Source organism: Diaporthe amygdali (assembly GCF_026229845.1).
Source record: "Diaporthe amygdali strain CAA958 chromosome Unknown NODE_6_length_1560011_cov_65_102424, whole genome shotgun sequence".
Taxonomy (NCBI): Eukaryota; Fungi; Ascomycota; class Sordariomycetes; order Diaporthales; family Diaporthaceae; genus Diaporthe; species Diaporthe amygdali.
Window position 1 is genome coordinate 1,231,581 of NW_026517026.1, and position 16,151 is coordinate 1,247,731.

At 52.1% G+C, this 16,151-nt stretch overlaps 6 protein-coding genes across 6 annotated transcripts; 3 read left to right on the forward strand and 3 right to left on the reverse strand.

Moving 5' to 3' along the window:
• Positions 1–304: 304 nt before the first annotated feature.
• On the reverse strand, positions 305–1,363 carry J7T55_001116 (uncharacterized protein; the record flags this gene model as incomplete). The annotated part of the gene is made up of 2 exons (XM_053140400.1): positions 305–790; positions 866–1,363. 2 exons carry the CDS (start codon positions 1,361–1,363, stop codon positions 305–307), a joined length of 984 nt encoding a protein of 327 aa, XP_052996762.1.
• Positions 1,364–2,074: 711 nt separating this feature from the next.
• On the reverse strand, positions 2,075–2,632 carry J7T55_001117 (uncharacterized protein; the record flags this gene model as incomplete). Its single annotated transcript, XM_053140401.1, has 2 exons — positions 2,075–2,521; positions 2,588–2,632. 2 exons carry the CDS (start codon positions 2,630–2,632, stop codon positions 2,075–2,077), a joined length of 492 nt encoding a protein of 163 aa, XP_052996763.1.
• A 1,116-nt stretch (positions 2,633–3,748) lies between these two features.
• On the forward strand, positions 3,749–4,228 carry J7T55_001118 (uncharacterized protein; the record flags this gene model as incomplete). Its single annotated transcript, XM_053140402.1, has 2 exons — positions 3,749–3,906; positions 4,003–4,228. The coding sequence occupies 2 exons, from the start codon at positions 3,749–3,751 to the stop codon at positions 4,226–4,228; spliced, it is 384 nt and encodes a 127-aa protein (XP_052996764.1).
• A 639-nt stretch (positions 4,229–4,867) lies between these two features.
• J7T55_001119 (uncharacterized protein) lies at positions 4,868–7,080 on the forward strand (the record flags this gene model as incomplete). Its single annotated transcript, XM_053140404.1, has 4 exons — positions 4,868–4,948; positions 5,014–5,143; positions 5,375–5,753; positions 6,096–7,080. 4 exons carry the CDS (start codon positions 4,868–4,870, stop codon positions 7,078–7,080), a joined length of 1,575 nt encoding a protein of 524 aa, XP_052996765.1.
• Positions 7,081–8,819: 1,739 nt separating this feature from the next.
• On the forward strand, positions 8,820–9,853 carry J7T55_001120 (uncharacterized protein; the record flags this gene model as incomplete). Its single annotated transcript, XM_053140405.1, has 4 exons — positions 8,820–9,023; positions 9,119–9,170; positions 9,355–9,554; positions 9,635–9,853. The coding sequence occupies 4 exons, from the start codon at positions 8,820–8,822 to the stop codon at positions 9,851–9,853; spliced, it is 675 nt and encodes a 224-aa protein (XP_052996766.1).
• A 1,451-nt stretch (positions 9,854–11,304) lies between these two features.
• J7T55_001121 (uncharacterized protein) lies at positions 11,305–13,608 on the reverse strand (the record flags this gene model as incomplete). The annotated part of the gene is made up of 2 exons (XM_053140406.1): positions 11,305–13,216; positions 13,280–13,608. The coding sequence occupies 2 exons, from the start codon at positions 13,606–13,608 to the stop codon at positions 11,305–11,307; spliced, it is 2,241 nt and encodes a 746-aa protein (XP_052996767.1).
• Positions 13,609–16,151: the final 2,543 nt, after the last annotated feature.

The window sequence follows — 16,151 nt, forward strand, 5'->3', positions numbered from 1 at the left end:
CCTTTGTCCCCTCAGGTTTGCTAGAGATGAGCTACCCACGCACAATCGACAAGCAAAGATCACTAACGCGAAGACCCCACCATTCTCTCTCCTGTGTCTTCGAGAGGTCTGTGAGGATGGAAACGAGCACCATTTTCTTTCATTCTGTTGAGCACTTGCATTTCATTTGAAGGCACGATGGTACATTTGTGTGGCAGCCGTGATATATCTCATTGACCGCTACGCCGATCATAGTCCTATCGATCTCCAGCAGCAGCAACATCAACATGTTGAGAAGTTTCCCGGGGCTCTCCATATGCCCGAATTAGTTCTCCTCCTGGAGCATGCTCAAGTCAAACTCCAAGTAGCGCCTTTCCCATTCCTCCAGGCATTTCTTGCCACCCATGATAATGAGATCCCATAGGAACTCCTGAACGTCGTCTCCGTAGGCGAGTAGGTAAAACCCATACGACTCGACGCTGGTGTAGACGTCTCGGGGGTAGTCAGGAACCCAATCTTCTCCTCTCTCATTGAAGAAGTCCTCGGTGCAGCATGGGAGGTGACTACTGCCACAGAAATCGCACGTATGCCGCCACACGTCCGTGTATTCAAGATCCCATTCAAGATCCCGCATCTTGGTGATCTTGCCGCAGACGGACGGCGGAAGAGGCTCTGTGACGCAGTCCCTAGTCGGCTCCCAGGGACCGGATTCATCATCGGTGATGCTTCGAAAGTACAGAGACTGCACAGCAGTGCGTGGAATGACCCCGGTGATGAACATGTCTTTCTTGGGGTTGATGTACAACGAGCCCTGCAGGCGAATAGTCAGAATAAGAAAAAGTTAAGCAATAGTGAACAAAGAACCAAGCGCGTCGGACGGTCTCACCTTGTGTACACCGTAGTCTTTGGCCTCCTGGTCGATTTGTCGGCGAATGTCGACATAGTAGCCCAAGTAGTCAAATTCGGAGATTGGAGAAATGTACCAGTCATGCTCGGGGCCGTACTGGTCGTCTTTCGGAGCGCCGAGGCTAAAGACGTCGAGCTTGGTGTAGACGGTCAGAGCCATGCCACGCAATTCGGAGTTGACAAACAGCAGAGGGGACCTCCGAGCAGCAAGCTCTACGGTTGGGGAGATACGGTCGGTGCCTGGATCGAGGATTACGACGCGGGCGTATTCTTCCTCCTTGAGTGCCTGCATGATTACCATGTGGCGCAGCTCAGGAGGCAGTCTGGGAAAGAGGGTGAATCTGTCGCGCCACTTAGCGACGGCGGCGTGCTCGTCGGTCTGATTCTTGGCCTGCATCTCGGCGTGGTCTTCGTTCTGCGACTCGGTGGCGACGAAGCGTGTTGGCAATAAGGAGGCCAGGAAGGAGAAGAACGACATCGTTGCCGTGTATTGGTGTCATGGACGGCGAGTGTTATTTCAATCAGTGCTCAGACCATGCCAGCCGATGACATTCACCTGTTCACAGCGTCAATGGGATTGGGAGGGATGATGGTCGTCTTGAAGTTCCAATCCAAGTCACAAATGGTTGTCCGTAGTGTGTTTTCCAGAGTTCTGTTTGTTTGGAGTTTCTTCATTCACTTGGGTCAGTTGCGTGCCTGTGTCCTAGACTTGCTCAGCCACATGTCAACCTTGGAGATTATCTTTGCTCTTGAGACTGTCACCTCTTGCAGAAGATAGGTACAAGAGTGATTTTCAATTCAAGACTGGAGTTAAACGCTTTCACTAATATTAGATTTGTGGTTATTATAGTGGTATCAAGTGAGGGTATCAATCTTCATGCACATATGGTATCATCCCTTCCGAATCTCGTGGTTCAAAACCACTCCAGAGCAACTTGCTCAACGTCCCCAACGAAAAAAACAAACCAAGCAGAACACCAGGTTCAACACACCGCAGCTTTGCAACCGTCATTCAAGAATGCATACAAGCCGTACTCCTCCAGGCAGAAGTCGGAGTGAGGTCGCAGGCTGCGGTCCGAAGTCATTCGAATCCATCCAACGGCAAGAAAGGCGTAAGTCAGGACAGACAGACAGACAGACAGCAACTGTCATTCATCACGCCAAACTTTCAGCCCGTCAAGCGTCCGCCTTAGACACGCGAGCGGTACCAGCGCCTCCTCCGAGTGGTGGTCTGAGTCCCAGTTGCAGTGTGGCGGCGCACCCAGTAGATGCCAAGCAGGGCGGAGACGAGCCAGCAGATGGCAGACAGGAACGCAAACGCCTCGTCAGCCTTCCATGAGCCGCAGTTGTTCCCATGGAGGCCGATGCCGCTCCAGTCAAAGGTGTTACCGCAGCTGCCATGCAGCCAGTCCACCAGCAGGCCGAAGACGGCGAACCAGGCGAAGGATATGATCAGGTCGACAGGCCAGTGGATGAAACTGCCGGAGAAGGGGAGCAGCCAGAGGAGGGCCAGCAGGATGGAGAGGCCGGCGACGACTTCGGCGTAGATGAAGCGGCCTAGGGACCAGGATGATTGGCCCCGGCTGGCGTGCAGGTGGTTGCCCGTTATACCGGCGACGATGGCTGCGAAGGCCAGCTATGAAGCGAGAGTCAGCACCTACGCGTATACACATTTGTGGCTCAGGTGGTGGCAACGACTTACCTCCGCTAGGCGGAAGATCATGGAGACGAGATCGGTCAAGATCATATTGGCGGTTGACTTGCCTCAAGACTGGGAGACAGGTATAAATTTGGTATAATAACAAGGCGAGGTAAAGTGGTGCTGGTATAAAACCGGACGCTGGTTATTGCTGCCTGTCTTATTGAAGCTGGAGGAGCCCACAAACAGGAGCGCGACGCAAGGAGGTACCACAAACAGTGGGTGGCTATTTATTATTGAAGATGGCCCGCTGTGCTCCTGACAGTCACCAGTCACGCTGAGTCGCACGCTTCTGCTCTCAACGTCGTGGCCAGGGCAAAACTAGGCTGCAAGCCAGATTGGACAAGTCACAGTCACATCCACGGTCCACGGTCCAGACGTGTGTCGCCGCCCCCGTTATTTGCCAGGGGCCTGCGATGGTTCCCAGGTTCTCAGGTTCCCAGGCGTGCCAGGTATCCGTTACAAGCGCTGCCACGGCCATGAAGCTATTCGGACGAGTCCTGAGCACCTATCATCTCGCCATGGTTCACTGTTTTACGTCGTGAGACCTGCATCAGGTTCCAAGATTCTGCCCCTGTGATACGTCATGGTCGTGTACCCCGGTCGAGACAGTTGGCTCAGGAGCCACAATTGGGTGCCTCTCCAGATCTGCCGTGTCCTCGTGGTCAGCCCATCTTCAAATCATCGACCAGGGCAGCAATTTCCGAGCGCCCTAGTCGACAGCCTGGGCTGTCGCTGGCCGGTGAGATCATAGTCTGTCTACCTTGGCCGCGACGCGCCTGTCCAGACTACAATGGGCGTTGTGGCACCATGTCGCAGATCCCTACACCAGCCTAGAACACCGGTGGACCTATAGCGCGATCTGATTGATGGGCTGGTCCTGAAACCGCATTCACCCTCCGCTTTCTGCCGGTTCTTCTCGCTGCAGCAACCTGCACCAGCCACAAACTTCTTTCAACGACATGCGAGGCAAGGGATGACATTGCACCCATCTCTTGCTCGTGGAAAATAGGGCATAATCTGCCGAAATACAGACGTTACTTCGTGGCTTTGCGGATATTGTACTCATTGAAGACACTGCACTAGACTGCCTAGGTACTGGCTAATCTTTGCTCTTAATCAAAAGCACTTGGCCTATCCTTGCCATGTTTATCCCCAACGTCGATGATCTCTCGTCACGACGACGGCGCCGTCTCTGCCCACCCAGCCAATGTCCAGCCTGCCTGGATCACCTCACACGTCAACCAGCGTGAGCCCAGCAGCGAGGTCGATCCGATGAGGTCTCCTGATTCCGGAGGCCTCAGCGGTGTTGCTGCTGGCGGGTTTGATTGACAAGTGGTAGGGCTAGCCACTGTCAATCACTTCCCGTTGTGGAAATCCATATGCTGAAAACCTGCTTCCCCTGCATACATCTGCAGATACTCAGCGGCACTCAATAGCGGGCTCCAGGTCGGCAGCCACGGCGGGCACGCCCGCCTTGGCGAGCTATCATTGGTGTTTGCGACGCCTCATCTCTCAGCGCTAGATGTCCACAGTGGCAGTGCTGAAACTGTCCAGTTTGCACAATGTGAAGTTATCTCCAGGGCCCCTCGCGCCAACATCAACATTGTCAATGTGAAAGCAAATTGCTGGCCTCGGCAGTAGAACAGCAGACTTTTGGAATTTGAGTTAACTGTAAAGGTTTTCTCCTGCTTCGCTTCTTGACCTATTGACGTAAAAGAATAGGTAGGCCCTGTCTTGATCATGCATGTGTTAGTCCTGACCTGAATTGCCGCTTAAGACACAAGGTAAATCTTGAGCTTTCAACATGAACACAAACAGCTAGAGACACAGTTCACGAGTGGACGAAACGGACCAAAAGACGTCAGGACAATGGTCTTGTCTGCCTGCGACAGAGTCTGGGTCAATTGGACATATTCGAGCCATATGGTCTGGAACCTGTTAATCAATGCATACACGAGGAAATGTTGACCGAAACGTATTTACAATTGCTGTCTCCAAGAAATAAGTAAGACAGTTCTGAAGTTAAGCTTCCGAAAACTCACGTAACGTGGCGCATGCGATGTAGGAACATCAACCCATGCTCACGATGTAGTATGCGGTCCGACCCTCACTATCTCTACGCTCCCATCCCTGTCCCGAAGGATCAGGCAGCCTGGCTCAGTGGGGCTCTGGTTTTCAGCTGGCACATTTTGTCAACACGCACATTTGAAGCATGTAAAGAAATTCCATTTCAGGACAGACAATAGAAGACGAGCTCAATCCTGGCGCATCGTTTACAGTATGTCTTCAGAGTGGCTTTCGGCCTGCGAGGTTTCTTGCGGAGACTATCCGGTGGGCATCGATGACCTTGCCGGCACTGGGGTAAATCCTGGAGAATCTCTACCTGTATGTCCAGAAGCGCTGCTGACATCTTCAAACATCACCAGGTCATTGTCGGCTTCGTTGGCGGGGCCTTTATCGCCATAGCCTTTATGGTCCTGTATTACTTCTGGGCATACGATCCTGCTATCTGTAGTGCAGCACCGGTCAACCCAGTTGATGACTGGGTGCTTAGAAGTATGCGAGGTTGGGGCCGGAAAAGGCTTCCCCGGCTTGCATTCTGTTTGGAGCGTAATCAATATCGCCTGAACGAAGCACTAGGAGAGGCAAGTTTGCCCTTCGTCGGGTACTAGCCAACGAGCATAGAAACTGATCGTATTACTCACTCGCAGGGCAATCTTAATATGTGTGATTTGCAAATCTTAACAGGATTAGGTATTCTGCTCGCCGGTTTCGTATCCCTACCAGTCCTCAAGGGGGCACACTGGCAGATGGTGTGCTACCTCGCTTGGTTTGCAACCGTTACGCACCTGTCCGGGTTAAGCATCATGTCCAAACATCTCCACGGACGTTCCTGGGAACGAAAATCTCGAACGATACTCATGGGTATCCTGCTCATTGTTCTCGTAGTTGCGATGGTGCCTATGGCAGCCATCACAATATCCGAGGACGATGGTGGAGAAGACCTCATACTGACCTGGAACTGCAACGCCACCTGCTTCTTCAGTCCGCAGTTCATGGCCAACAATCTTCACTCGGTGTCTTTGGGGCTTCAGTGGGGCGATACCGACATGCTGACACAGACTGCGGCCCAGTTTGGCTCAGCAATATTGGCCATAGCATTAATGTGCTTCAGTTTTGTTGTTCGATTGGGAAGAATAACCCCTAAACTTCTCTCAACTACAAAATCGAGAAGGGCGTCTTTGAGCTCGAGTACTCAGACGGTGCTCCGCAGAATGGCGAATAAGCATTTCACAAGAGCATGGCAAGAAGTAATGTGGCGAGAATTGGTAGTACGGCCATTTTTATGTGTTTTTCTGCTCCTACGGACCTGGCTACTCTTATGGTCTTCTATGTTCTTCGAGGTAAGTGCCACCGCGAAGAGGCAAGCGTGCTACGTTCACTCTTGTGGCTCACACATGCCATAGATCCTTTGGGTTTGCTTCCTCGCCTTGTATGGCTTGAGCAGAATCCTTCAGATCTCAACTGAATTTTACACGGTAGAAGGCGCACTAAACCCCGATCCCGACTACTTGGTTCACGGCTACCGCACACCTCAGGGTGACTATCGTGGCGGAACCTGGAGTTTCGGACAGATTCTGCCTGTGTTCCTCCTCATCGCACCTGTGGTGGGATTTCTAAGGTCAATTGCCCCCAGCGACAGTAAACTGCAGCCAAGCAGTAATTCAGAGGCTTCACCTCTTGGCATCGGTCCGTATCCCACATATCAACATGGCAACAACAAGGGAGTACTGACCTTCTCCACAGGGAAAGATATCCCACATTCTCCTGCCATCTTCAACACCCTTACCAGGACGAGGTCCTCTGGTTCGATGATCGATGCGGATGCGGATGCGCTTCCACAAGGCAGCCTCAGATGCCTCAGGTATCTGGAGAAATCCACGTTTGGAGCCAGCCAGCTTGCCAAGAATACTTTTGTCTTCACTACGTTGCTCGTCATTGCCCTAATGGCATGGTTCTTGGCCGTGCTTTTCCTGGATATTGGGGTGTCATACTCTCTCTCAACAATAATCTCGACCCTCCCAGGCGCCGTCTTGGTGGGCGCCCCGTTGGCAGGCTTTCTCCACCTCTTTTTGGCGACAGTTATCTTCGACACGACCCCAGAATCAAGTCGCCGTCGTTCAGTATATTACTGGGCTGCCCAAGTGTTCGTGGACGGGCTCCTGGCTACTAGTATCGGAGTTGGGTCGAAGCAGTCAAAAGCATTGGATAAGGCTTTTTGGCCGCCTGACAAGTACGATGAACCTACGAATACTGATGAGCTGGTCATGTTCTTGTCGCCGAATTTATACATCATCTTCTTGATGACTTGCATTACGATGCTGGTTATGTTGATTGCAACTGGCACGCACCTTTGCACATTGAAATCTCGGCACGCACCCCAAGATTCCGATCAAGCAAGTTCTCTTGTTGAAGATTCTCCGGAGATATGAGAATGTGGGGTAGAGTATATGGTGCGGATGTCATGAAGTATCCTGGTAGCTATACTACAGCTGGTCTGTGAATAGCACACAAGTACGCTGTTGCAAATATGTCGTCAGGATGCTCGTTATTTCAGAATTAGAAACACGGGAAACCAATTGCTGATCGCGTCGTGTGGAGTGATGACCTACAACCAGATCGAGAAGTGGAACTGTAACATTAGAGCCAAACAAGAATACTGAAATACTGGGTGGGCTAATTCTAGCCGCCTTGAATGTTCCAATCGACGGTTGAAGTCGTTAATCCCACAGATATAAGATACAAAGAAGCGTCAGCACTGTATTATATAATACATGTGATACAGTGCGGCCGGCCGGACTATAAAGAGTATCATGCATGTGCGGAGCTGGATTCAGGAGCACACTTGGAGGACTGGCAAGCATTCCCGAGATCATGATGATATACATTTAGCACCAAGTACAAATTATCTTAGAAACCATTAATTATTTGTTAGAAATATACATGCTCATCATACTGTACAAGCAGCGCGGGGTTGTTATTGCAATACCTGGTGAGCAATCTCACGTTGTGAAGCTGAAGTATCTTCTTACAGCATTCCAAAGCTCTCATTTATGTCGCTGGCAAGTAGGAAGTTCTCACTGCCGCACTTCCCGATGATGTACCGTTTGAGACCTCACATTTTCACATTCATATGCCAACTCACTGCTCGGCTTCTACCATCAAGAAGATTCCTCTAGCCTCCAGCCGTTCCGCATTTCTCGACTTCTGATTTTCGGACAGCGTTCTCATCACTGACAAATTCATTGTCCGCAAACAAATTGCCGCTATCAAGCTCATGAGGCCAGTATCAAGGGGATGAGAAATCTAACCCAAACATAAGATATGCTGTGCCGCATTTCAATGCACACTGCATACCACTCGGGCACACCTTTTCACTTTACTCGACACCTGTCCCAGCATCGCGCTGAAGAACAGGGCCGTTTAGAAACCGGATGAGAGTTTATTCCAGTGACCATTTCTACGATATACGCATGACGGCCTGTCTGTTTTGCTTAGCAGTTGTTAGGCTTGGTTTCAAGAATCAAGGCTGCGCACGCTCTACAAACCATGGTAAACACTTGGCTAGCCAAACGGCACCGATGTTTTCAACGATATGCAACTTTTTCAAACGATTTAGTCAGTATTAGCACCAAAATGAGTGACACTGGATTCTTCTGACCACAGAATATGTCAATGTACAATTCAACATACTTGAGAACAACAAATACTACAACTGCTTACCTACAAAGAGACTTGCAGTCGCGTGCGGGAACTGTGACCCTTTGGATTGATACACTGTACGCAGGCATTAATAAACACATATGTGGCGATGTTTACACACTGGAAGATACAATCACTTGCTTCAACTTTAATCATCGCTGGTGAATGGCCGCAATGAAAGTCTTACAACGGTAAGCCGAATCCATCATTGACTCACTGCCTTCTGCGATTCCTTTCGCATAACAGGACCATTTGAAGACGTTCAGAGTGATTCACTGTTGGATGAAAGCCGAGACACCATGAAGAGATTCGTAATATTTGCTGATTTCTCGGACCTCGATCTTCTACAAATCAAACCCAATCCAGCTCAATTCGATAACCTCTGTTCCTTCCTCGTCTTAAGAACTCGTGTTTCGTATTGACAGCCATATCGACCATCTATTCATCAATTCACCACTAACTTGCCACTATGGTGTCTATCACACCACTCATCGTTGCCGTCCTGGCTTGTAACCTGTCCAGCGCCTTTGGCGCTCCAAGCGCTTTGGCCCAGGCAAATGGCAGGCAGTCAGCCCTTCCATTCACGAGCGACGCTCGGCCAGCCAGCAACTTCTACTCCGGTCCTTGGTCGAGCTTCCCTGCCATGAACACGTGGGTGGGCTTCGACAGCATGGTACGTTTCCTTTCCACACAGTTCCGTCTTACTGACACGCACGTTTGAGATGTGATAAGGCTCACTAACATTGAAAATGTCGTGTTTGTACGCAGTTCAATTCCAACAAGCCCTCCATGCTTGCGGCTGGAAGCACTCAGCAGGATGGTAAGCAAAATTTGAAAACCTTCTCTCAACGGGCCTTCGCACAAACGGCTCCAAACGAATCTCACCAGCTCGAACTCCACCTGGCGTTCTAACATTGAAGCTGGTCAACAAATCACTCATGTTGCCCCCTCCCCCCCCAAAGAAAACAAATAATAAGTGGAAGAAACTAACAAAATATTCACAGTGAACCGCATCTATACCGCAATCACCGGCGTCGCCAGCTCCTCCGGCATCGACCCCCGAGTCCTTCTAGGCATCATGATGGAGGAGAGCCACGGGGGCGTCGGAGTGGTGACGACCTGGAACGCGGACGGCCAGGCCACGGGCGGCCTGATGCAAGCAAGCGGATGCCACGGCTTCGACAGGCAGAACGATCTCGCCCAGGTATGCAGAAAAGACCCCCAGCACTCCGCCCAGCGGGGCCCACACCCCAACATTTGCTAACCCACCCACCCGTATCCCAGGCTGATATCACCTACATGGTGGACTGCGGCACACAGCACTACAAGAGGAACCTGGTCGACTGGGGTGACCAGAACGCGCCGCAGTCCATCTACCCTGCCCTGCGCGAGTATAACTCAGGCAGCGTCATCCCCTCGGACTTGAGCCTCGCTCCCAACGGCGCTGGCAATTCCGCCTACGTGAGCCAAGTCGCACAGCGGTTCGTGGGCTGGGTCAACTGAGTGAGCACTGGACGATGAGATAAACCCTGAGATGAGGTTTGATCTTCGCTCACCCAGGTTTGTGGGGCTTTGGGTGTTGGTTGTGAGGTGTGTTGATGTGATACAGCTAGAGGGAAACAAGGCTTTGAGGCTTTAGTATGAAGGACTTGCCTTCGACAGTGGTCCATGTCGGTTTTACGAGCTTTTCCTTTCTGATTGGTGTCTCTGCTGTATGCTGCTATTTGTGTTCTAATTATGCGAAACATGTAGGTACACTGCCTTCAATGATGATGCCGAATAGTTAGGTCATTGCATCCTCTGGGAATAAGCCGTCGCCGTATCTCTGACACTTCAAATGTTATCAGACCAGACTGAGATAGAGATCACGTTGAAAATAGATATTTTTAGGATCAAACTCACTTACCCAGAATAGTCTACAATGTCGAAGGAACAAATTGAAGTGATCTTCGATTACGCACACCGCTCCAAGTCTGGATTAGAGCACATATAACCGAAGTAGATAGATCTGCCCTCACACACCTTTTGAAGCGACCTGATATCAGGCCATTTTCCAATTAGCACCGGGCTGTATGTCTCTCAATGAAAAAATCCACCTGCATTCCAATGCTCGGATGAGCACCTCAACAAAATAGCAGGCAGACAGGGAGGACTTTGTCTGCCACAAAGTCAGCCTTCACTCAGAGAGGGAAGAGAATGGCAAGCCAGTCGCGGAAGGACGTTCCACGCCCATTCTTAAAAGCTCTTAAAAGCTGACTTTATTCAGCATCTCATCCCCAGTCTACGCCCGCTGAGAGAAGCCAACGAGGGCCTGAATTTTGCTCCCAATTCATATCTTGAACGCTTCAGAATGGCCTGCATGGTAACATTGGAGACATTGCTGTGTGAAATTTCCCTGTCCTCCTCCTCAAACCCATGTACGAAAACAAATCACTCAAGCGAAGTCTGCTGTAGCACTATGGATTTCATTAACTTCCAGGTCTTGATTCTATACGACGGTTCTGTCTCTTCAGATCACCAAGGAAGTCTTTGTCCGACATGCCCTAATATCAGGTCCCCGAGGCACCTATTACTTCCGAACTCTCCACTGACTCTGGTTGTACGGAAATGGCCTGTGGCATTTTATCGTAAAGTGTGTGTATCTCGCGTGATCTATCTCCCAGTGTTGATCAATATGTACATCATGTTCATGCAGTACTCAGAATGTACTAATTTGCGCCATTCGCCGAAAATGCGGTCCCCCCAAAAAGGCCCAATGACGTTGCCGAGAAACCATCCGGGACCTCGGATCAAAAGCTGACAATGCTGCCTTCTTGTTTTGCTTCAGACATGATGTTAAAGCATCCATCCATCGATCAGTGGATCATGTTGGTCATCTCCCCTCGCTGTGCGTTCAAAATGCAAATCGTTCTCCTGTCCTGATCGCTGTCAGGCAGGGAATGGTGAAACCCTCCCTAGGTTCTCTCCGATGGGTTCTCCCACTTGATGGGATGCACGAGCATGCTCCTCAGACATAACCGGCCCGTGCTGTCTGGTCGGCTTTCCTCTGCCTTTCCTCCACGTAGGGTCCCCTCCCCAGCGCGTCCACCGTTGTCACCGCGTCCGTCATACTGGGCGTAACCCAGCCAGCGGCGCCATAACAGACCCGCAAACTCACTGTTATAATACCAGCTAGTGCCTGCGTGGTTGTGCTCGTTGTCGAGATCGTATGGCGAGCCGCGGCCACTGGTACTGTGAGAACGGCCTCCGTTGAAAGCCCAGTCGACCCTGTCGATGTCCCATTTCCTGTCAATCAGAACGGGATGTGGTGCGTACACAGCTTTCATTCCGTGATGCAGTGCCATCGAGGCCGGGAACATCTCGGAAAACATGCTATGGTGCAGACGCCATGTCTCTTCGTGCATGACCTGGAGTAGACGCCTGGACAATCGGGAGGCTGTGACGATTGCACAACGCCGAGGCGGAACTGGCATGTTGCGGTCGTATCCAGACACATCTTTAGCAAAAACCCAGCCGGACTCGTCCGTGTCAAATATGGGATTGAGGGTAATTAGGTCCGCCTCCTCGCCTATGCCGCACTCTGTGATGTTTCCTCCGCTGGCACATGTATCAGGCATGAAGCTGAACCCGCGCTCTTGCGCACGTAGAGCCTGGCGACCAGGAAAGATGACGGGCCCAAAAATTGTTCGACGGCCAGACGCGTCAGTCTCTTGGTGAACAACGTCTGTAAAGTTGGACCAGCTGCCGTGGTACTCGGGGATGTAGTATTTTTGTGAGCGCTCCCAAAGTTCGACTCGACTCTGCTTCTTGGCCCAGGCACCGAGCCGGTCGAACAATTCGTAGTAATTTCCGACATAGCGCATATCCATTTCCCAGTTCCAAAAGTGCTCGTACTCGGGGTGCATCATTGCGAAATGCTGCAGTGGCATGTGGGCAGAACGGTAAACACCGTGAATGTCGCCGTTCGATGGGTTCTCAAATGCATCTCCAAAGTGCCCGGGATACAGCAGCTTCATCTGCGGCTCAGACCACAGGGAAGTGATGGAATGGAATTCGGGTGGCATGTTTGAGTCAAGGATCTTTTGCACGGTTTCCGCGTCGGCCCAGATTGGTTGTTCCTTGTCTTTGACGTGGAGGAGGAAGTGCACGTCGTACTCACCACCTGAACGCAAGGACAACTCGGAGATCATGGCGCGGAAGTTGAGGATGGCGAGATGTGTCCACTGAAATCCAACATAGGTTCGTATCACGATCGCAATACGTCCTATCTTTTGCTTTGACGCATTGCCGAGACGCGACTGGGCGTCCTTCTCGCTGTCGTTCTTCTCAATCTCCCTGTCCTCGGGTTCGAAAAATCGTGCACGGTTCTTCTCGACACAGCGCTTCTGAAGCTTTCCCCAGTTCATGTTGTGGTAGTCGATCTTGCCGGTATTGTTCCATACGTACTCGCTTCCTTCGCTCTCGGTATCCATGCCCTCTCCAACACCGCCGTCCTTGAGGCTGTAACCCAGACCGTAGGGTCCATATCGGCCAAATCGATCGTAGCAGATGTCATCTCGAAGTCCCAGGAGCTCGTATGATCCCAATGCAGGCCTCGCGACGCCCTGTGGAAGTCCATCGTACACGTACAAATCCGGGGCTGGGATTTGCTTCTCTTCGTTGAGGTAGCATGTTTGCACAGGATAGTGCTTCTCTACATATTCCGATGACTGATAGTCCGGGTGTGGGGCATAAACTGTAGGAGTCGGAAGAGCGGTTTGGAGAGAGACGGTGATGACAGGCGGGGTATCTGGCCTGGCTGGAAACTCGGCGACATGCTCCTTTAGGGGTACCAGGGCCTTGATGCCATTGAAGTAGCCGTCCATGCTGCAGACTTGGTTAGAAATCTGACCCTTGAGGCGAGCAAGTTGCCCTTCAGCTCGAACTTACTGCTTGTACTCCAGCCAATGGAGAGGATCTCGGCCTTTGGCATCTTCCTTCTTGCCCTCCTCCTTTGACTTCTCGATGGTCACTTGCTGCTCAATGGTTGCGGAACCTTTGCCAAGGCCGGTTTTAGTGGTCTCGGAGTGGCTGCCTTTCCTGAAGTCGACCAGATCCAAGATCCTGCCATGTCGGGTCTGCACTCCACTCGAGAAAAGCACCAGGCACAAGAGGATGGTGACGGTGATAGCCCATATCATGACCCGTCGGTAGAGGCAATGACTGAGGAGGGCCCGCATGGGGAACCTCGAGGAGGCCTGAACGGGTAAAGGCAACATGGAGTCAGTCTTTCGCGAGGCCGGCGAGGACGTTCTCGAGGAAGGGTGTGAGACTGGCAAACACTTCTTCCTCTCCATACTAGATAATTAGGGGTGGGTTAGACGGTGATGTGAAGCTGCCCGAGGCGACACGTGGTGGAGGTGGGGGAGCAGCTTCAAGGAACTCGAGCGTGGCTCAACATGAGTGAGCGACTCGGCCGATATCTCGAAGTTGGTTTTCGTGGAGGCTGGCAGCGGGTATAGGCAGCCACAAGCTCGAAGACTTGGATTGTTTGATCAGCCCGAGCAGCAAGATGCTGAGTGCTGATTGGGGGTGACGCGCCTCGAGGGAAGGTGCGTGTCTGCGTGACCCGGCGCAGAAGGAGGTCAGGTGGTGCCAAGACAGAGGTGGGAAAGGGAAGGCAAAGGTAAATGTCGAAGATGGCGGAGATGGCAGAGAGGCTCGAGTCGAGCTGATTGAACTTGGGTTTGACTTGATTTGACTTGGTCCGACCAGGACAAGACAGGACAGGACAGGACAAAAACGATGGAAGGGAGGGCGGGGCGACGAGGTGAAAAGGGAAACCACGGGCAGAGACGGAGACAGAGACGTCGGTTGTGGCAGGTGCAGTCCAGGTGGATTGGACGGGACGGGATGGGATGATGCTGTGACGCCCTGCCGCAAGTATTAGGTAGGTACCGTGTAGGCCCAGGTAATGGAAGGGAAGAAAGTATGGGTATGGGCACAGGTATGGATATGGGTCGAAAACAAATAAAGCCCACAAATAAACAGAACCTGCTGCCAAGGCTGTTGACTGAGTTGAATTTCTTGCTTGTTTACCCAGGGCAATTAGAATCTAAAGTATAGGAAAGGAAAGTATCACAGCAGACAACAAGGGGGGCATGTAAAGTCGTGAATCTCTGAGTCGGAGGAGACAAAGGAGAGGACAGAGACAGAGACAGAGACGGAGACGGAGATGAGAGCGTGAGAGGTACCTGCCACCAGCCAAGGCAACACACAGGCAGACAGGCTGGTGTATTCCCCGACAAGATGGTACGGAATCGCCAACAGGAAACCCTAGTGCAACAGTGCAACGGCAAGAGACTAGGAGAATTTGCCGTACGCTATCGCCGTTGGCTGTAACGGTGGATCCGAAAGACCACCTGCAACCCACCACTCACCACTTGGACCTGCCTAGGGACTTGCTAGCAGCAGGCCTGGAGCCTGCAACGCATTGATCTCCCGCTGGGTTGGCTCGAGTCGCACGTACCTGTCTAGTATCTGTCTAGGAACGTAGCTCCCGATCGTGCTGATGGGTGTGACGGCCCCAAGGCCCGACAATGGGAGACACGATCTGAAGTGGGCTCGACTGGGCTCGACTGTGCCTCGACTTGGCCCGATTTCCACTCGACTGCATGGGTCCCTCGCCAGGAGATGCCGATCCTCGACGCGGCTCCGCCCCCGCGACACCAACATGCTTCAGCCTTGGCCCTCATGCCGGCACTCTAGCCGTGCCATGCAGGCCTAATACGCGGAACCTCTGCTGTTAGTAATCGAAATCAAAATCGAACTCGAAATCGGAATACGCAATCCACCTCGGTCGTCCGGACTCTGGCCCGAACCTGGAGTGTGGAGTTGTTTTTTCAAACGCTGCCAGCTTCGCTTGAGCCCCACGTGTCTGCTACAGCGCCGCAGCCACGCGCCCACTGGCCAAGGAACGGACCAAGCAAGGTAGGTTCGAGCTCGACGACGGCGTCCCTGCGTTGTCTGCGGACGCCGAGTACGAGTCCGAGAACGCTGTTGGACAGATGCATTGCATTGCATTGCACAACGTACAGGACGACACTCGGGCTGCGTCGTCGGGAGCACTGGTGCGAGCATTGGACAGACATGGGAATCAGAGCTCGATATTACCTGACTTGTGTTGTTGCAGTCGTCTCTCTTTTTCTCACTTTTCTATCGTCATGCAAGACAACGACATCGCATGAGAATAGCGAGTGCATGAGTTGTCAACGAACCTTAAGTTGAATATAGTTGCATAATCCAATTCCGGTGGGGTATAAAGCCATCGCCTATCTCATGGAGAGGCTATCGAGAAGGAAGAGGACGAGGCCAAGACAAGAAATCGGGGGTCCAGCTGTCGTCGAGCCCAAGGCGAGGAGGCTCTGAGGGCCAAGCCGCTAATGCCGACCGGGGCGCGCGCTGGGATGGGACGCCCCTGCAGACGGACTGGGGATGAAGCTACATTAGCCGCTAACAGACCCCAGAGCCCCCACTACCTTAAATAGGCGAGACGAGAGCTTAGATCTGTTACTGTGACGGTGAGCGTGAGCGACCCCGTCCCACACCCTGCTCTCGCGACATGACTTGACATGTCTTCCGAAACAACCGATGGCGGGATCTGGGGCCTGTTGGAGTTAGAGGCTGCCCTTCTAGAATGCAAAGCGACTGAGCTGTGTGTGTGTGTGTGTGTGTGTGTGGTCTTCTGCAACGGCCTCTCACAGTCGTGACGATAAAGTTCCGATGCAGCCCTGCCAGTCTCTCGCTCCTCGTACCTGCGCGG